This window comes from Carcharodon carcharias, chromosome 20 (genome assembly GCF_017639515.1).
Source record: "Carcharodon carcharias isolate sCarCar2 chromosome 20, sCarCar2.pri, whole genome shotgun sequence".
Classification (NCBI taxonomy): Eukaryota; Metazoa; Chordata; class Chondrichthyes; order Lamniformes; family Lamnidae; genus Carcharodon; species Carcharodon carcharias.
The window spans coordinates 80,190,389-80,212,415 of NC_054486.1; the positions used below are offsets into that span (position 1 = coordinate 80,190,389).

General features: G+C 43.8%; 1 protein-coding gene across 1 annotated transcript in view; it reads left to right on the forward strand.

Annotated features, from left to right (window-relative positions):
• The window catches only part of mdga2a (MAM domain containing glycosylphosphatidylinositol anchor 2a), a 912,278-nt gene that overhangs the window by 773,472 nt on the left and 116,779 nt on the right, over positions 1-22,027 (forward strand). The window contains exon 13 of the mRNA XM_041214670.1: positions 11,033-11,056. Within this exon, the coding sequence (XP_041070604.1) occupies positions 11,033-11,056 (24 nt within the window). The remainder of the gene's footprint in view (positions 1-11,032; positions 11,057-22,027) is intronic.

Sequence of the window (22,027 nt, forward strand, 5' to 3'; positions counted from 1 at the left end):
AATGTTGGAGCAGCAGTGTCGCCAAAGACTGTGCCTCTCCAGGAACGTTGTCACTGAGCTGTGCACCATGATGGAGGAGGATCAGAACCCAATGGGAAGTGGCAGGCGCCCATTGCTGTGGTAGTGAAGGTCACTGTGATGCTGAATTTCTACAGCTCAGGAGCATTGGTATTTGCGGGATCTAACAGTCTGAGACTCATCACTGAATCGAGGGCCAGCCGATACACATGCTTGTACACTGATCCAGACAGTCAGGTTGAAAGTACTATAGGATTCAGGGCCATCACTGGATTCCCCACATGCATGCATGTGGTTCCTTTCCATAGACTAGATGGCAGCCTTCATCAATAGGAATGACTTCTACCCAATCAATGTGCAACTGGTCTGTGACCACCACAAATTGATCCTCCAGGTATGTGCAAGATTCCCAGGAAGCTGTGACAACGCCTTCATACTCCAGCAATCATAGATGCTCGGCCTTTTCAGGCCTCCCACCACCTTCCATGATGGATACAGGGTGACAAAGATCAAACACTGAAGACGTGTCTCTTGATGGCTGTGGGAATCGAAGCACAGATGCAGAGGAGAAATACAATAGCTGCTACAGGACAACTCAAGTGACCATTGAGCAGACAAAGGGCTTCTGGAGATGTTGTTCACGTGCCTTGATCCAGTAGGGCCTTTCAATATGTCCCAGCAAAGATCTTGCATATGATTGTGGTGTGCTGTGCACTGCAAAACCTGGCACTGCAAAGGGGAGAAGTTTTGAACGATGAGGACAACCTGAAGCATGATGTCTCCTTTTAGAATGAGGATATGGAAGAGGATGTTGACCAGACACAGTACGATGAAGACTTCGAGGGAGCACAGGCAAGGCATTTTAGGGAGGCTTGTGACCTACAAATGCAGCCAACTTTCTCATGAGCCTTCCTTACACACCCATTATTGAAATAGATCTTCCACCTTCCATAGCCTGCTGCCCTTTCCTTGAATGCCCTTGCCATTCCACAGGATGGAACACGTTATCATTGAAGCCATGGCATGGGAAATGCATTGACCTCATCCAGTGTGCTCCTTCCCATCACATGCTTTGCAAAAGCCATCCATCTGTCAATGATCCAGTCATGTATAAATAACTGAAGAAATCTCTTTGTCGTGTGGCATATCAAAAGCCATTACAATTAAACAACAAGATAACATCTAAATACATAATTTAATCCCATGAAACCCAAGTGCAGCTAGGTGGACTTTCTCACCCACTTGCAGTTATATTGTCAGCTGAGATGGAGGCAGGCTGCTAACCTGTCTGCTCCATGGTTGATGGTCACAGCAGTCATCCTCTGGTTGCCTGAGGCCTTGAGGGCCAACATGTCCTTCTGATTAATCAGCTGGCACATGCAAGAGCAGTATGTTTTTTGCTTGTCAGATGGTCTATGGTGTCCACCCTTTAGAGCACTCACTATCTGGGTCTCACCATCAGCGTGTGATTCCTGTGCTGCTTCCATGCCTCCCAGCTCCAATGCCTCTTCTTCTCTAGGTGTGAGTATCACCATGTGTGGCATGCAGCCTCCAGTTCTTGATCTTTCTCAAGCATTGTGAGCTCTCTTCTCCTGCAATCACAAATTTCCATTGTTACTCACCTATCAAAGACAAGCGCCTGGTAGCAGCCTAACTGTCCATCATGGCACAACATGGGAGCCTCCTTCGGATGTCCACTCAGTACTGGCAGTGTAGGAATTAACTCTATTTGACCAGGGTCCTCCACAGAGAGGCTAACATGCACCTGACAGCCAATGTTGCTGCTTGAGCATTGTCACTTACTGGATGGGCACCCATTTCTCCAATCTCATATTCACCTTTAGTCACATTTAACTCCGTAAGCTGAATATTATGTGCTGAACTGACCTTGCTAGAACATATCAGGTCATTGAGCCTCTTAGGGCTCTGCAGCCAAGTACATGGAACAACCCTCAAGTGCTCAGCCCCTCTGATATCTTCATCTCGTTTGGCCAGCCAATTTTCTCCTGCCATAATAAAAATAAAATACTGCAGATGCTGGAAATCTGAAATGAAAACAGAAAATGCTGGAAAAGCTTAGCAGGGCTAGCAGCATCTGTGGAGAGAGAAACAGTGTTAACATTACGAGTCCATATGACTTAAGAGTCATGCAGACTCGAAACGCTAACTGTTTATCTCTCTATAGGTGCTGCCAGTCCTGCTGAGTTTTTCCAGCATTTACTGTTTTTAGTTTCCTCCTGCTATTGTGAAGGAACAGGACTTCCCTCCATGCTGTTGCTGTCTGGAGGAGCACCTCCAAGTAGATATCAGTGAACCTGGATGCTACCATTGCTCTGCCTTCTGCCATGTCACTATTTCAGCAGTTGTCAGGACTCCCTTGCTGCTGCCAGCTGCCTTTTAAAGATGGAGCCAGCCTTGCCTGAGTGTTACTTCCCCCAACCCGCGCCTTCGAATTGGCTGACTTCCCTGCTTGCCTGTTCTGTGTTTCAATGATGTTAGTTGAAACATTAATATTGGTCAAGGCTCATCTGCTCTTTTACAAATTGTGCCATGGGATCTTTTATGTCCACCAGAGAGAGCAGACAGGGCCTCATTTAACATACCTGTGAAAGACAGCTCCTCCGACAGTGCAACACTACCTGAGCACTGCAATGAAGTGCCAACCTAGATTCTGTGCTCAAAACTCTAGGATGGGCCTTGCACCGACAACTTTTTGACTCATAGGTGAAAGTTCTACTACTAAGCCGTAGCTGCATCAAAGCAGCGATTACTCCCTACGTCTGAAGAATTATTTCAAACCTCTTGGCATATGTGATCAATGTTCAGGCCTTGTCTGTGTGTTTCATCTTAAGCTCCAGGCTCCAGATTTGGAAGGCTAGTTGAATTGGTGAACTAACAGCTTCTTGCAGCCAATTAGCCAGTGATGTGTTGGCTGGCTTCTTGGATGACAGAATTTGTTTATGTATGTCAGACCAATTCATGTGAGGTTGAAGCCCTCAAACCAAGAGCCTGGCTCATGGCCTTTTGAAGATCTTTCATATAATCTCCAATCCAAGGACTTGTTTATCAAATTCTCTCAAGGCTTTTTATTCATGAGGAATGTGTAATATTTCTATTCCATGCTTCCTGATTTCAAACTGATATTTTATAGAAAGTAGCCATTTGTGAATACTAAGCACTTTTTAAAAAGAGATTCTCAAAGCGGTTTTTTGCTAGGACTCAATTATTCACTGTATTTGTTAACCACTTAGATGCTGAGAAAGAAAGCCATGTATCCAGATTTACTGATGACACAAAGATAGCGGGGCATTGTAAGCAGAGTAGATGGAAGCTTAAAATTATAACGAGATATTAGTAGGTTATGTGAATGGGCAAAACTGTACATGGCAAATGGATTTCAGTGTAGGTACATGTGAGGTATTCCACTTTGGATTAAAAAATGATAGAACAGGGTACTTTCTAAATGGTGAAAAGTCAGAAACAATGGAGGTTGAATGAGACTTAGGGGTCCAGGCATGTAGATCATTTAAATTGACATGAATAACTGCAGAAAATAACTCGAAAGGCTGACTTTCATAGCTAAAGGACTAGTATATAATATGGCAGAAGTCATGATTCAGCCAGAAAAAGCCTTGATCACACCTGGAGTAACAGTTGTTAACAGTTCTGGGCTCCACACTTCACAAAAGATACACTGATCGCCAAGGGACTACAGCACAGTTTATCAAACTGATACGTGAACTCCAAAGGTTAAATTAAGAGAGGTTACACAAATTAGGATTGTATTTCCTGGAATTTAGAAGGGGCAATGTTAGTTGGAGAGTCCAGGACTGGGTGGGGGTTATGGGGGGTGGGGGGCTGGGAGGAGCATAGTCTAAAAATTATAAATTCAGGAGTGAAAATAGGAAAAGAGAAAAGGTGATAGAAGCTTGGAATTTTCTTCTGAAAGCAGCAATTGATGTTAAATCAATTGTTAATTTTAAATCTGAGATTGATAAATTTTGTTATCCTAAGATATTAAGGGATAAAGAAGGGCATGTGGAGTTAGGTCACATACCAACCAAGATCTCTTCAAATGGCAATTCAGGCTCGAGTGGCTGAATGGCCTATTTCTGTTCCTGTGGCAGTAGGAAAGAGATAAAATCATACTTTGGGTTTTGATTATGTTGATCTCCCATAATCAAGTGGTTTATTTGTATAACAGATTTCTCACTGTTTTCTTGCACTGTCTGTGGGTAAAACTTACTTATTATTTATATTGGTGGCACAGTTTTGTATAACTGAAGAGCTTGGTGTTACATTGAGTAGAAAGTAATTAAGTAATTAACATATTAACATTTGCATTTGTGACAACTGAGATGCTAGTGGCAAAATTATACATAATTAAACCACAAGAAATTTTATTTAGATAACTGCGTTATCTGTCTTTCGATTCATGCAGCACTCTGAGCTCTTGTTTATTTGCAAAATGGAAAATTAATTAGAATTGCCAATATTTGAGCTGATGATAGAGTATTGCCTACTCTATAAGTGTTTGATAAGTCATATAAGTGCTCATATTCATACAATAATTGGAATTAAAAAATGTTTCTTGGCAATAACAGACTACAACACTAACTTTTTGTTACCACTGGAGAAAATCCATGTTATTAATGCTGATAATTCATCTGGATCTTTGTTGCTCATTCATTCACCTGAATCCGATGTATTTATGAATGACTGAAGCTACCAACCTATTAGTTAACAAATTAGCCCTTGGGATGACAATGTATTAGGGATGGCAGGCTCGAACATTGGGGGAACATTAGCATGGTAACAGCATACTTGTAAATCACAAGTTCTATTTAGCTATTCGGAAAGCCAGGAGCCGATACCCAATTGGACTAGCAAGCACTGTACAAGAATTTTTCAATGAGTGCATGAGTGTGTGTGTGTGTGTTCTCTGTCTATCTGCCTCTCTACTTAAATCTTTGTTTCTCTACTTCTGCATGCTATCTCTTCCTCTCCTCTGTGCCTGTCTGGCTCTTTCTACCTCTCTCAGTCTTTCAATGTGTCTCTTTCCATTATTTATGTTTCTTAGTCCATCTGTTTCTCTTGCTTTCTCTCTACCTCCCTTTGTCACTATTCTCAGGTTCAGGCTGGGTCTATCGCAGCAGCTCAGCAGTAGACACATGCAAAAGTAAAATGCGCACAGGAGTAACAAGAAGCTGACTGCCCACTGGGAAAGGGCTTTGGGAGCAGCTGCATTCGTGCAGAAGAATTTCTGTGAAACTGTCAAGTTCCCTCACGTTATTGCCATCAGGCCCAAACTCTGGCCTGAACTTTCTCTACCATCATCACTGCCAAAGCAAAAGAGATTATTGTCACCAATCATTTCTACTGGAAGAACTGATTTTGATTTAAGGACAGTTTTTCTTGTTTGGCTCACAGTGGGCATCTCCCACTGACTTCAAACGCTGACTTCACCAATTTATAATCTGTGTGCAAGCTGTACATGAATTGTACAGCAACAGCAACAATTTGCATTTATATGACATTTTTAACATAATGAAATGCCCCGAGGTGCTTCATAGGAGCCTTATCGAAGAAAATTCAATGTGCATATCAAATCTGAGCAAATCATCTGTTTTCAACCAGATGATATGCTTCTGATGCTGCCTATGTTGCTATTAAAAGCCTGGTACTTGTACAATAGTAAGCAACTCCTCTTTTAAGTGTAGAACATTTTAAGGGGTTGGGGATCCCTTCAATTTTTGTTTTTGTCTTTGCTCTACCCTACTGCCTGTCCTGAAGATGCTCACTGTTTGCTAGGCTATTGTTTTACACATGTTGTTGCTCTCTGATAACTTGCCAAAGAGATAATTTTTCATGTCTGAACCTTAACTGTGAATGTCAACAAGTTGCTCAGCTGGGAAGCACACTGATCTGGTCCTCAAACCTCCATCCATATGTGGATTTCTATTCCAGTTACTGAATCCTGATTGTAAATGAGAACACAAGCTGATTTTCCTTTACCTACCACAGGCCACTGTTTGTTCCATCATTTCTGTTTCCTATCAACATCTGTCAGCTATTGATTATGTTTGTTGATGTTATTATGTTTTAATGTTGGATTATGAGTGATGAGCTAAATGGGCAAATGAATTAAAGGGCACTTAACAATGACTTAATGATAACTATGGATGTTTTGTATCTCAGAAAACAAACAAGACAGTCTTCTTTATCTATGACTGGTTAGTGATTTGATTATTGTGGGATGTCACCTTCTAACCTTTGACAGGTTGCCCTATGGTTCAGACGTGAGAATTAGAGAAATAATGAAAGTGAACTCCAATATATAAATTAAATATTAAGCTTCATTATATTAGACATAAAATGCAGAAAATCTATTCCACCATAGCTTATGTAGCACCTGCAATAAAGGTTAAAAGGAGGGTTAGCAAAAACCACACAGCTTAAGTGAACTGTCACACGCAAACACACACACGCACTCACTTGCACAGAATCGTACAGACAATCACACACTAACTTACACAATCACAGTCTCTTATATATTTACCTGGCAATACAATGCCCAGTAGTCTACCTGGCAATACGATACCCTTCTTATTTTACACACACACACACACACACACACACACACACACACTCACACACACATTTATATATTTCAAATAGAATGTGAGCTCTCTTTATCAATGCAATGCCCAAATATGTTTACATAAGTGGCAATCCCCTTTTGATTGTAAATATCCATCTAACAATGGGTCAGACTCCCTTGAATATTCTTCCAATGATACGTCAGGCTTCCTTAAATATTCAACCGATGATGAATCAGGTTTCCCACAGGCTTCCTTAAACATTCTCCCGGTGATGGGTCAGGTCCCCTTTAAATATCTAGTTCTGGGCACATGATAGATATTGTTCTGCATATGAGTTGAGTTCCCTCCTTGGCTGTCATTCTCCTTTTGACGATCGATTCCCATGGCTGTAGCTCTCCTTCCATGATCAATCAGGTTCCTTCCTTATCTGCAGCCACCAGGGTTATCTGAACAGCTTCTTTTATATTTTGTTCCTTTCATTTGCAGACAAGATGTTATATCACCAAGGCCTTGCTGGTCTATCGATAATAACCAATGATGGTTCATATTTTGATTCAAACTTCAAGTTAAAGCCGTATAACAATGACCATCTTTAGACTTCCTGTCAGTAAATTCCATCATCTGAAGACCACAATGACAGTTAATTAGAAGCTTGAGGAACAGCACTTCATCTTCTGATTAGCCACTGTACAGCCAGGATGACCAACCGTCTCAGCTTTCTGAGACCTTCCCGCATTAAAGATGTTGTCTTGTGTTCTGGGTTGTCTGCATCTGCGACGCTGTTTGTCCCGCATCATCGATCATCAAACTTTGCGGCACGTGTGCAGAATGTACCTGCACATGCACACTCCACTCTCCTCCTGGTGGCTTGCTTCCATGCTACTCACAGACTCGGCAACACCGCCCACCCCCATCCACCCATTCCCACCACCCCCACCACCACCTCCCCCCCCCCACCCCCCCCCCCCACACACACACACACACACACACACACACACAGGTTCTCCAGCACCATTCCCCTCATCCTGTCGGGTTTGCCAACACTTGCCTCCCTCTCGCTCTAACAGATTGGCCAGCCCCCTAGTTTGGATGTTAAAATGTCCCTTAGTTTATTCCCTGACAGTTAGTCACCCTTTCTACAGCCTTCTGGACCCAATATTGGATTCAACAATTTCAGACCATGAATTCTGTCTCCATTTTGATTTGCTATTTTCTGCCAAGTGCCAGTCTGTATTTTGTTTTTATGATTTTGCTTTCAGATGGAGCTGTTGATTATTCTGCCATTATCGCTCACTCCGCAACAATGTTTTGTTTCTTCACAACAACTATTACCACTCCCTTTGCCTTTTGTTCCATTTTGTCTTTGTTATTTAATCTCTCCCACTGTCACTCTATTCCAGACATTCATTTTTGCTCTTCCCCTCACTCCCCCCTTCTCAACAGCATAAAACCCATTACATTTCTATCTCCCTTCAGTTTTGACAAGTCATATTCGACTTGCGTTGTTAACTCTGTTTCTTTCTCCACAGATTCTGCCAGACCTGCTGAGTATTCCAACTTCCTGTTTTTATTAACAATTGTTTGCTGGATAGATCAAATTGCAAGTGTTTAGATGACAAACTTCCTGATAAGGGTTGTTTTTTGTTCATTTGACTACACTATGTCAATTTATTGCTTCTTGATAGCATTGTCTGGTTTTGCTGTTTAGCAACAGCCTAATAGATTTTGACATTTAAAGAAAAGAGTTGGATTTTCCCCATCAGCCCGTTCCGGTTGAAAGTCCAGCATTAAAATTTTGTCAGAGATTTTCTTTTCCTACATTATTCATTTCAATTACTTGCAGTGCAAGAGGAATGAGAGAGGGATTACGTTTTGATATAAAACCAGTAAAAACTCACTATGTCAATTTTTCCTGTTAAAAGTGTGAATGCTGATGAGTGACTGATCCATTAGTTGACCAGTTCATTATTTTTGGCTCTTGCATTCTGAGAGATTTCTGACATATACTATAAACTTTTATAGAACAATCAGCCTACAACATAGGAAGAGGCCTTTCAATCCATTTTACCCACGCTGGCCCTTTGCTACAGCAATAAAAACACAACCCAATTTCCTTGTGCCCTTCCTGTAGCTCTGTATCATCCTTTGCTTCAAATGCTTATTGATTTCTCTCTGTAAGATGCAAACACCTTTGCATTAAACATTCCATACAGCAAAGCATTCCATGAGTTAACAACAACAACAACTTACATTTATATAGTGCCTTTAACATAATGAAATGTCCCAAAGCTTTCACAGGAGCATTATAAAGCAAACTAGACACTGAGCCACTTCAGGCAATATTACAGCGATGGTCAAAAGCTTGGTCAAAGAGACAGGTTTTCAGGGAAGTCCTATAGGAGGAGAGGTAGAGAGTCAGAGAGAGGTGTAGGGAAGGAATTCCAGGGCTTAGAGCTTAGGGCTTAGGCAACTGAATGGACACCAATGGTGGAGTGATTAAAATTGGGAATACTGAAGAGGCCATAATTAGATGGATGCAGACAGCACAGAGGGTTGTAGGGCTGAAGGAGATTACAGAGGTGGGGAGGGCGTGAGGCCATGAAGGGATTTGAAAATGAGGATGAGAATTTTAATTCAAGGTGTTGTCTGACCAGGAGCCAATGTTGGTCAGTGAGCACAGGGGTGATAGAAGAATGAGACCTGGTATAAGTTAGGACATGGAAAGGAGCATTTTGGATGACCTCAAGTTACAAAGGGTAGAATGTGGGAGATCAGCCAGGAGTGTTTGGAATAGTTGAGTCTAGAGGTAAGAAGAGTATGGATGAGGCTTTCAGCAGCAGGTGAGCTGAGGCAGGGTAGAGTCGAGCAAAGTTAGTGAGTTAGAAAGGTGGTCTTATTGATGATGTTGGTATGTAATCAGAAGCTTATGTTGGAGTCAAATATGACACCGAAATTTAACAACCCTTTAAGAAGACAAATTTCTCCTGGCCTGTCTCCGTAATCTCATCGTAAAAAATTAAATCAAGGCCCCCTTGTTGCGTCCTCCAGATGCAAAATAAATAGTAATTCCTTACTCAGCCTATCAAAGCCCTTCACAATTTTAATACAAAAACTCAATTAAACCTCCACTTAGCCTCTTCAATTCCAATGGAAATAGTCCCAGTATCTCATATTCCTTCTCCTAATTATTGTTCCTATCCCTGACAACAACTTGGTCACGCTGTGTTTATACACTATTTGGCCGTAATGGCCTTTATTACATGGGGCAACCAAAATTATACAAGGTTCTCCCAATGTGATTTACTTTTTTCTGCTTGTTATACTTTGCCTGTATGTATAAAATTCATCACACTATTGGCCTTCTTTTGGTTTTATCAACCTGAATTTGCATTTTCAGGAATTTCTATCTTGCAGTTCTAGGTTCCTCTGTTTAGCCACACCCTTTCAAGGGAAGGCACACTGGCATTCCTCGTTTTTGGCACAGAACATATTAACTTCATTGGCCTTTCTTCTTTGTGTTTGTCTATGTTGTCAAGTCCAAAATCTAAAAAAAACAAGAACCAAAGTGGAAATAGGCACTCTCTGCTTGCAGTACATCACTCCCAACCTTTCTCCAATCTGAGCAATACCTGTTTATCTTAATCTTTTGATTCCTCTCTATCAACTAGCTTTCTAAATAAATACCCAAAATAAATTAATCCCTTCCCTCCTTCCATACCCACCTATCTACGTTCTCATTAACAAACTACTAGTTATTTTCCGCTACACAGGGAAGCTAGTTAAGTTTAACAGTCACTGTAATAAGTGTGTACATTGCTATCTATTTGTTCATTACTGTTTAACAAGCGTATCTGATTGTTAAAGATAGAGGGGGACAAATTATTTCACGTAGCATCTCGCTTCTAATGGTGCTATGCAGATTTACATTGATTTCCTCAGGAGCAGGTAGTGCTTCCACTGCTACCTGCATGGCCTGTATGGCTTTCTTATATATTTGAAAAAATGGAAGCCAAAAAATATTCTAACATAAAAAATAATAAGGGAACCATGTAAGTACTTCAAGAATTAGCATGACTTTTATTTTATGTAATGAATGATGTGCTGTAGCTAACTGTAGTCATTTATTTTAAAGATTAATCGCTAAGTATTGGTTCTCCATTTCAAAAAAGAACATTTGAAGTAAAATATTGGCTTGATGTGACTATTAGACTTCAGCATGATCTCGGGGAGGGGCGCGAGAAGTGTAATTTAATTAATGTGCTAAAATATATTTGACTTGCTTTGGTTTTAAGTGATAGAAAATAAGAATGCAGGGCAATGAAAAAGCAGAATGAACAGAAATAATATGGAATAGTGGAAATAATGTAATAATGTCAGAGGAACTCATGCTTCCTTTTTATTTTTGATTACAGCTCCAATGACGAATCCACATTTGGGTAAGCACTTCATTTTTTCTTCTATGGAGAAGCCACTGTTGGTTGGTTAGTTTTATGTCTGAAGGATTGGAGCCACAGTTACAGTGCTTCTTACAGTTTGACTTGCAGACTGTCACCATGTGTTTACAAAGTACAAATTTTAAAATAAAAATGTCTTCACCTTCAGGTGCACCAACTCCAGCACCCTGCAAAATATTCAACATCAGGGTCCATTAAAAAACATGCTTTTCAGCTCTTGGCAAAAAAAAGCCTTGAAGGTGTGTTCTTCCCTAGCTTTCAGTTTCTGATTAGACTTTGATTTCAAGCCTTTTCATGTCTCTGAGCTCAATGACCTGAAGCAGTTATTTTGTTCAGTTGGGTTAAAAGTTATCATCACCAGGACTGAATACCATAAACAACTGATGAATTTAGGTTTGGATAACCACATCAGAAGTTAGTTAAAGAATTGGCTGCATTCTAGTAGTCAGAGGACTGTTATTAATGGCTGTGCTCTGGTATGGAACTGGCAGAGTCTTGCAGGAATTAATGTTATGATCATTGCTCGATATTATCTACATTGACGATCTGGCTGAAGGAACTGGGGGAACTGTCCGCATGTTATAAATAACACAAAGCTTTGTACTAGTGTTAGAAACTTGGATGGGAAAAATACAATAACAGTCAGTTCTTGGTACAATGGGGAAAATGGGCCTCATCTAGCAGATGGTATTTAATGTAGTGTATTCCATGCTAATGCCAAGCATACATGTACATGGGTTCCAGCCACTCAGTGTACCAAGGTGGAGGGACCTTTCCCCACTCGGCCATTGCAGCAGCTGCCCCAACATTAGTGCATTCCTCAGAATGAACTTCTGGACCTTGGAATGTGCCAGACTGCAATACTCAGTTGTGGACAGGAAGATCAGCAAGTTTAAGGCAGACCAAAAAGTGTATTTCACTGAGTTGATGCTTGACTTGATGTGCATCCCTGGGAACAGCCCATAAAGCACAGACCTTTACAGACCATTACTGAGCAGCTCAGCATGTACCTCAACAAAAGGCACTGGACCTCTTTCCAGACCTGTTTTGTAAAGACACATTCCAGAAGCAGGCAGGTGATGGGCTCTTTCCCATTGCAGCTGCTTCAAAGGTAGCGTGTGGTGGCACTGATATTCCAGGTATGCAAGGAGGATCTGACAGGGAGGGCGCCTTTCACCACCAGCCAAGTTATGTTTTGGTACTTATTGGCAATGAGGTGCTCTGCCAAATGACTTTGACAGTTTGCTCAGGGCACCATTCAACAGGATCCACCATCTCCTTTTCCCACAGGGCCCTGATGACATTACACACAGATCACTGCCTGATACACTTGCAGCTGAAGGGTTTTTCTGCATGTACTTTTACATGAGGGGCAGGTGGTACAGCTCAGTACAAGTGAACGGACTGTTCCGCAGTAACATGGCCAGCCTTCACAACACTGGGGATAGATAGAACCTCAGCACACAGTGAAAGCTGGTCTTAGTCTAGTGAGGGTCTGTGCACAGCTTGATGCAGCTGCACACAAAGGTGTTCATCAGGATGAGGGCAACATTAGGCACATTTATCCCCCATGTCCCCTTTGATCTAGAGATTTTTATATGGTATCCTTGTGGACACAGTCCACTTTCAATCTGCAGATAAAATGGAAGATGGCTTAGGTGACCACTACGGCACAGAGTGCGGTGTGGGCTGGGCCTGTGCCACATACAGCAACACCAACATCTCATGATCAGGTTCTTACCCGCAAAGGAGAGGGAACATCGTTCCCACATGCCCAGTTTCTGTTTGACCTTGGCTATTCACTCCTCCCAGCTCTTTGCACATTCCCTAGCATCTCCAGACCATATAGAATCACAGAATGGTTGCAGCAAAGAAGGCAGCCATTCAACCCATCATGTCTGTGCCAGCTCTCTGCAAATTAATTCACCTCCTGTCACCCCTCTATCTTTTACCCCGAGCCCTGCAAATGATTCCACTTCAGGTGATGATCCAAGGCTCTTTTGAAAGCCACCATCGGATCTGCCTCCGCCACGCTCTCAGACATTGCCACTCGTTGCATAAAGAAGTTTTTCCTCATGCCATCATTGCATCTTTTGCCAATCACCTTAAATCGATGTCCTCTACTTTTCAATCAATCCACCAATGGGAACAGTTTCCCCTTATCTATTCTGTTCAGACTCTTCATGATGTTGAAAACCTCTATCAAATCTCTTCTTTAAAGAGAACAGTACCAGCTTATCTAATCTTTCTACATAACTGAAGCCTGCCTTCCCTGGAATCATCTCATGAACATTCTCTAATGCCTTCACACCCTTGTTGGTGTCTAGAACTGTACACAGTATTCCAGTTGTGGCCAAACCAGCATTTTATATAGGTTTGTCATAACTTCCTTGCTTTTGTCCACTAAGCCCCTGCAGATGAAGATCAGGATCTCATGTGCTTTATCAATCGTGCTTTCAATTTGCCCTGCAACCTTCAATGATTTGTGCATATATACCCCCAGGCCCCTCTGCTCCTGCACTCCCTTTAGAATTGTGCCCTTTATTTTATATTGCCTCTCCTCATTCTCCCTACCAAAATGAATAATTTCACACTTCTTTACATTAAATCTCATCTGCCACCAATCTGTCTTTTCCACCAACCTGTTCTAAGACCTTTTGAAAGTTGACACTTTCATCCTCACAGTTTGCAATACTTCCAAGTTTTATATCTTCTGAAATTTTGAAATTGTGCTCTATACACCAAAGTCTAAGGCTGGGACTTTCCATTCTCGGCCCAAGTCTGGTGTTGGGTGCAGGAACCTGGAGTGTTTCCCATTGCGGAGCGTACTTAAGAGGCGCCTGGACATCCACTTCTTTGTCACTTGCCCATCGTGGAAGGAGGAGATGGGCCGGCAATCCCAGGGAGCTCCAGCTCCCAGAATCAGCGATGCTTCCCTCAATGTGCTGCTCAACGCAGTGGAGGCCAGGAGGGGCATTAGGTGTTGAGGGCACCAGCAAGCACCACTAATGACATGCCTCTGTGAACCTTACGCTTATATCTGCATGGGCTCACCGCTCTGGACAGTGCTGCCCCAGAACCCTGTGGACAACCTGCAGTGCATCAGTCACATGGCACACAATCCAGGGGTTTATTTGTAGGACTGGAAGAATGAGAAAGATACTGAAACCCAATTGCTGTCAACTCCATCTTCTCTCTTTGCACAGGAAACATTACGGCACAACAGGAGAGAGAGAGAGAGAGAGAAGACGGGAGGGGGCCCACTTGAACTGAGGAATTTACAGAGTTTGAGGAGTGGGCAGCCCAGCTGGCAGGGGCGGAACCAGACCAAGCCTATGCAGATAGAGAGGTCAGCGGGCAGCCTCCATCCCGTAAGGATTCATGCATAATGTAGTCACATAGAAACCTAAGTATCATGCGTTCCTCCATTTTGGAGACAGCTCATTGTGATTGTCACTCTCTCCTCACTCACTTATAGGTGCCAGCAGGAAGAGGGGAAGGCCAGAAGAAGAAGCCCTGTCCAGTTGTTCCTCCAGCCCACAGAGGACCGAGGACATTGGGGAGGAGGAAGAAAGTACACATATAGGGCCATCACAGCAGTCACTGCACCCTCCACCAGCCCAGAAACACACACCTCAGTGAGTATTAGATCTAGTTCAGACAGGGTCTCATTACAGTGGTCACCGTTCAGACACACGTCTGCAGCAGGAGAAGACAAGGTCACTGGCACTCAGAGGATTGCTGTGGAAGAAGCTTCTGCGGTGTCCAAATTGGATAATGAGCCTCTGGGATGGGCCCTGCATGAGATGCAGTGAGAGGCAGGGGAACATCAGGCAGAGGTGCAGAGGCTCTAAACAGCGTGGCACATGAAGCAGAGGAGTCTGTCTACCTGCTGGCTGATGAAGCAGTTCCGACCTGTGCTGTGTGGAGGTCTCTAGGGGGAGAATGACGGACATCGTGGAGAGCCTCGTCCTGCAGAACGGATGCAGACCTACACTCCATCGCTGTAGCCACGAGCGAGATCTTGCTGCGGCTACGTGAGGGGCGGGACTCCTTGACCTCACTCCAGGTGCCCCTTCTCCTCAAGGGAGGAGCAGCTGTTTGACAGCTGACCTCCACTCAGGGCTCCCTGAAGGTGCCCGGCCCTTCTGAACCTCTTGCCTGTGACCCCCTTCAACTTTGTCCTCTGTGACTGCAGAGGGAACAGCTACCCCACAGCAGGACAGCTAAAGCGAGCCAGGGGCCTCCTGGCCTCGAGCCTCCAGAGGATGCCCATCTATGTCATCCTAGACAACAGGGCAAACTAGTCAGCAGGCTGCCTCCACCACTGCTGTGGATATCAGGGAAGCACCTAGAAGAATTAGTAGGGAGTGAAAGATTAGGAAGTTATGATTTCACATGTGGTTGCACAGGTGCATTATAATTGTTAATGTTCTTACACTTATGTAAATAGACTACACTTGTACTTTAATGAGGTCTGATGAGGTTTAACTGTGATTCCTAGTCATTAAGCCTGTGCACCCCCTCAGTCATCACCCCCCACCACCCCCCCCCCCTCCCCCCCCCCCCAACAACCCCACATCTTCAGGGGACACCTCAGGGTCCAAGTCCCCCAGAATCTTTCTTGCATGTGCAGGAAGGCAAGAGTCTCTGCCAGGGCCCTTGTGAGTCATGTGCAAGAAGCCTGATGCGCACACTCAGTCTTTGCCCTTCATGCCCTCATCTGTTAAAACGCTTTACCCTTGTCAGTACTATGGGCTGGGGTCTCCGTTCAGTTGTCCAGCTGAGCTGACCCTGCCACTCTGCCCACTCCTGATGAGCCAATTCCCAAGCAGCATCTCGAGATCTCCACCTTGAGGCTCGAGAAAGTTGCCAGCCGCCTTGGTGCGTGTGACTTTTCAGGTCGAGTCCAACAAATTTCAACCTCCCTGCCCGAGACCCACACCCTCCCCTCTAAAATCTTTGACCCTCCTGCTGTGACCTTAGACCTACCCACAGTTACCCTACTACCCTCCCCCATCGCCTTCCATCTGGTGCAGGTAAATGTCCACATAGCCTAACTTCCCGAGGAGCCCACACTCATGATGATAGACATGCCCCCCGGCCCCCCTCATCCTGCCTACCCCCAGAATCCAGTTTTATTTCTGTGTTCCCTCCAACAACCCTCGGCATCCCTTCACCCTTCATTGCAGGGGCCCTCACCCTCCCACCTTACTGCCTCCCAGTGCCCCCTTTAACCCTCACCATCACTTCCCATCAGCAATTCCCTTAGTATGCCTCCCGCGACTCAGCAGCTGACACCACAGACCCTTCCTCCAAACCCCTTTCCCCTCTTCCCCCCCATGCCCATTCACACCTCCACTACCCCCCCATGCCCATTTAACCTTCACAATCCCCCATGCACATTTGCATCTGCAAACCTCCCTATGCCCGTTTTCCCCTGCACACCCCAGCACCCCACCCGCCCCCCAACTTGCACGCGAACATGGCCGTTCCCACCCTCCTGCTCCGTAAACCACCTCACCCATTCCACGACCCCCGTAGCATCTCCCTCTTTGCCCTGCCACCCCCAATCTCCCCCACCCACCTCTAGGCCTCCACACTCTCCCCGCCTCTTCATTCCTTTCCCCCCACCGTCTAATCCCACCACCTCCCACGCTGCCACCCCACCCCCCAACACCCCCCACCACCCACCTTCCCCAGCACTCAAAGTCATCCAACAGTATCTCATGCAGCCGTCCGGGTCCACAGTCACTGGCGACCTGCATCTTCCACTCTCTGCAAACTGCTCCAGGCCTTCTTTCAGGTGAGTGTCGACATGTCCACACAACATTGGTCCGGACATGTTCCGGACTGGTATAACATCCCAATGGCAGCACGGATAATTAGTCGGGGTCAGGGGTGAAGATTCCAGTCGGGGTTTCATCTGCACACCATTAATTGGATGCAAATGGCTTCATGCTGGCCTCTGGTGGGAATGACGACCCCGACACGACAGGTGGGAGCGGACGTTCCCTCCATCATTTCACACCGGCGATCAACCGATTTTCAGCTCCTGCTTCATTGTTGCCTCCCCGCCTGCCATTAAACTCACCACTATTGGGACTGGAAAATCCTGGCCTGTCATTAATATGTTATCAAGAAGAGCAAGGTCCTAACACTGACCCCTGGAGAACCCTATTCCTCCAGTCCAAAAAACAACCTTCCACCACTACACTCATCACATATCCCCAGCACATTCAGGTAGAGTGACCTGACAGTGAAGAGGGCAAAGAATTGGTCGGCCCAGTTTCCAAAGAACATAGCCTCACTCTTGCCAGGATGCACTTTGGTTCCCAAGGCCAATTGGTTGCAGACGCTTATCAGTCTGTGAATCATTAGTGGATCTGAGCAGAAACAAGGGAGGCTTTAATCTGAGTCCTCCACTGCCTAGGGTTGTCACCCCTCTTATGATAACATCCTTCCTCATTGACTCAGCAATCTCGATACAGCACATGAGCAAAACAGGGGGAGGACACTCTTACCTGACTCCAGATTTGATCGGAAAGCTTTCCGATTCCCGCCCATTGATTGAGTCTGCACTATTTGTATAGATCAATTGGATCCAATTATGGATTCCCTCCCCAAAGCCTCATTTTGGAGAGCACATTTATCATGTAAGTGTGTGATATTCTGTCAAAGACCTCCTCCTTGTCCAGGCTGATGAGGCAGGTATCCACACTCCCATCCCATACGTAAGCAATTTTATCCCTGAGCAGCACGAGCTCTTCCTGCTGGGTACAGTGCTGGTCTGATCAGGGCATATAACCAACTTCAGAGCAAAGTTGAGCTGATTAGCAAAAACCTTGAACAGAGTTTTATAGCCCAGATTATAAGTGAAATGGGCTGCCAATTTCTAATTTCCTCCCTCGCCCCAACTGATTGGAGATGAGGGTTCTGATGCCTTTCCTCATGGATTCTGACATGCTCCAGCCAGAAGAATATTTTTCTTCAGAAAGAAGAGTCATATGGACTCGAAATGTTAACTCTGTTTCTCTCTCCACAGATGCTGAGTTTTTTCCAACATTTTCTGTTTTTGTTTCAGATTTCCAGCATCTGCAGTATTTTGCTTTTATCATTTAAAAGGTACTTGGATCTGCATCTGAAGTGCTGCAACCTGTAAGGCTATGGATCAGGTGCTGGAAAGTGGGATTTAAATGAGCGGCTAGTTCATTTTTCATCCTTTTCTGGCTCGCACAGACATGGGCTGAATGGCCTCTTTCTGCACCATAACTTTTCTATGGTTCTGTGGTTCTTTGGTTCTATCTCCATGATAGAGGACAAGGCTGGGAGGCTGTGTTGTCTGTGGGTTTCACTTGGTACAGCCCCACACATAAGGGTATTCTGATCCTTAGTATGTCTAGTGCAAATTTTCTGCAAATGTCCAAATGTGCCAGGGGCTAGCACTGATATCATGCTTGCAGAAGTTAGGTGTGGTGTTCAGTGCTGTTATCCATGCTGATCATGGTATCCTGGAACTCAGTTTGATTGCCTTCAGGGATCGGAGCAGAATTTGCCTGAATTATACTTTCACCACTCCAAGTTTTTTTTAACCAAGGGATTACATGGCTGGTGGTGGGTAGGAGCACTGAGAGTTATAGGGGTGAAATTGGTCTGTGGCAATGGTGCAAAACAGGCTTCTCATGAATCTGCAGCACTTTCTTCACTCCCTGAACAATGGCGATTTTAAGTTTTTTTTTCAGAAATGATTATCAAGCACTTGCTACCCCATCCCAAAGGCTGACTTTTGCTTATGTTACATAGACAATGTCAATAGCGCATAAATAATTAAGGCTATATCAAAGCTGAAAAACTAAAACAAAGGGGAAATTTTACGGAGCCCGCAAGAGCAGGAAATGTGGCGTTGGGGGGGGGGGGGGTGACTTAATTCGATGGGATATGAAATCTCGATTTCCCAACAGCTGCTTGACATGCAGAGATGAAGGCATTGGCGTGTCCAGCTTCACACCGTCCTGTGGCAGGTTTGTACTTGTGATACATTTGCATAACATGAATGCTCATGTTTATAATTACGTCCTACCCTCAAGATAAAGTTAACAGTGCTTGAGAATCTCATTGCACCCGGTTCATGTTTGTTTAAAGGTGGGTTGCGCAAGTCAGCTTTGTGTAGTTGTGTTTAAAGTCAGCAGTTTTCCTTGTTTAATTCTACGACACACCGGAGGGGAGCAGGAGACTGGCTGTTGCATGGAGGCTCAGGGCTAACAATGGTGAGTCTGTGGTGAGGAGGGGTGTGCCATGGGGTTGAGGGCATTGAGGCGTGGAATTGGAAGGGTCTGATGTCCTGGCTATGGTTGTCAAAGTAAGAAAATGAGGGGTCTAAAGGCAGGGGTCAGTATTGTCCAAATGCGTGTCCATCTCAGGGCGTTGGCTGGCACAGTCCTTACAAGGCTTTGAGTTCACCTACAACATTTCAACTATTCCCGCTGAGAGTGACCTCAGGAAATATCCTTTACAATGTATAGAAGGGAGAGTCAGCTGAGCCTGCAAGCTCAGCCATGTCCCACAGAATGCTGAGTACAACACTGGACACTAACATGAACATTCAATAAAGAGTGAATGCAAAATTACATCATGGTTTCTTCCACAATAAAGGAAACGTCTCTAACTCTCCTGTAACCATCAATGCATGCCAACCACGAGGTGTACCAGTACATTTAGCTCTGTCTCAGCTAGTCCCAACAAATAACAATGACGCACTCATGAATAAAGCAAAACCAACGCAATGTGAGATATTTACAAGTGAAATTTAATTTTGAGAAACAACCACACCATCTTTGTGCTCTCAAGCCTTATGTTAATGGCAATGGAGTTGGGCGGGAAAGTTTTGGTTGTGAAATAGAGCCTCCTTGTTTGACCAGGAGGCTGTTTATAGCCCAGCTGACCCTGCTGTATTGTCAGCTGATGGCAGGTTTCACCAGTAAAATGCATCCCCCACCATTGAACCACACATGTTTCCCCTGCACGTGGCTGGCACTTTAAATTTTAATTCTAATCATGCTGAAAACGGCAAATAGCAAAAGAGCATAAGTGGCGCACATTTCCAGTTCCGCTGTCAGGAACGGCACTGTGTTGGCAAAATCCTGGTCATAGTTCCATGCTACTGACACAGGCATGACTGTAGAACAGTGAATTTCTTTCAATGTATCCATCCATCCAGGGGAAGACCTTTACTCAGGAATTTGGAAATTATTAAACAGGAAAGAATAGTGCAGTCTTTGTTTTATTGTAAAGCTACAACTTTGATGAGATGGCAGGCTGCTCTCCCTTCTGGCTATAAGGCCTAATTGTAAGGCCTAACCGATAGGCAATTGGCAGGGGTGAGGAGAGATGAAATTGTAGAAAAAAGTCACAACTTTTCTAGTTGATCACTAAGTCTGACGTTCTAACCTTCCCTTTTCGCGCCCTGTATTGCTTATCATCCACTGATATAAAATCTAAATTTAAGTTATTTTATAGATATTTTGTAGCAACATTGCCTCAGAAACAGGGAAGGGCTGGGTAACATGATAGCTCAGTATATCTAGTTGCCTCAAGCACCTGACTTCAAACCATAATCTAATTTGATGACTGGTTGTTTATTCTGTCTCTTGGCTGGAACGTGTCTAAATGAATTGGGTTCGAAAAATCCCCAGCCTGTTCCAAGTGGACATGGATCTGCAGCACAGAGCTCACCATAAGAAACAAAGTAATAGGAGTCAAAAAGACTGTTGGAGTCCATTTGCCAAGTCCGAAGTTCAAAATATCATTCTACCTTTGTAGGCATATCGCAATATAAATCTGAGATAGTGATATTCGGATGCAAAAGCTCCACGCAATAGTCTCCATGATTTATATTGTAACTTGCTACCAATCTTCCATGATGCTCATTTGAAATGGAGATCCATTTTACTTGAACATGTGCGAATGTACAGGTGTCATGTTGCATTCACAATGCAATGGCCTCTATTTATCAACTAATATGGGCATGCTCAATAGTACCGCGACCTGGGAACTGACATGGAGCTGATTATGTGTGTCTATCTGGTTGTGATGTATGGGGCAGTGAAATAAGTAGATATATGCTGACTTAGTGAGCAAGCATAAGAAGTGCTTAACCCTAAAAGCACAAAAATCTGGGAGCTGTCAGAGCTTCAGACATTGCTGTCACTATGTTTGTGAGTTTTGCTAGCCAAAGAGGCTCACATCTGGTACTGAAAGATCCCTTCAAAGACAAAAGAACCTCATGTATAAATTGGCAAAATCTAAAGAAATCCATTTTCTCTGACGTTTCCTATTGCATGTGTTGCTAATTCAAACTGAGTTTTGTTATTTCAGTCGAGACGGTTCATGTTTGTGAGGAAGTGAATTTAATGGTTGATGAAGCACTTTAATTGAGGCAAAACTGAAATGGGAATTGTGAAATTGAGAACAATGGGAAATATTGAAAATGAGCAGATATAATTTATGCAGGTATAATTAACAGATGTAGGAGAAGTCACAGTTTTAATACTGACAATATGTATTCAGCTGCTAATTTTAATGTACCAAATTTGTGCTAATCTGAAAAATTCAGTTGTTTTTCACTCCTTGTCAAAAGCAGAACAAGACCCAGAAAGCAAGAAGCACAGTAAATTCATTCAGCAAGTGAAATCTGTTTAATGCCCTATGTACTCAGGAAGCCTGTATATTGTTTAAGCATATTGATGAGTTTAATAATCACTATGGACATTAACTGCTGTAATAAATGTGTACTGGTAATTCTAAATGTGCAATGTTCATGTCTGCAATAATTCATTAATAGTGATAAAGAAAGACTCAGATTGGTCTGATATTTACCAGCTTAATTACAGAAGCTAAAGCTTAATTACAACTAAGGGCTTCTACACAACACCTCAGCAATGAAACACAGGCTTG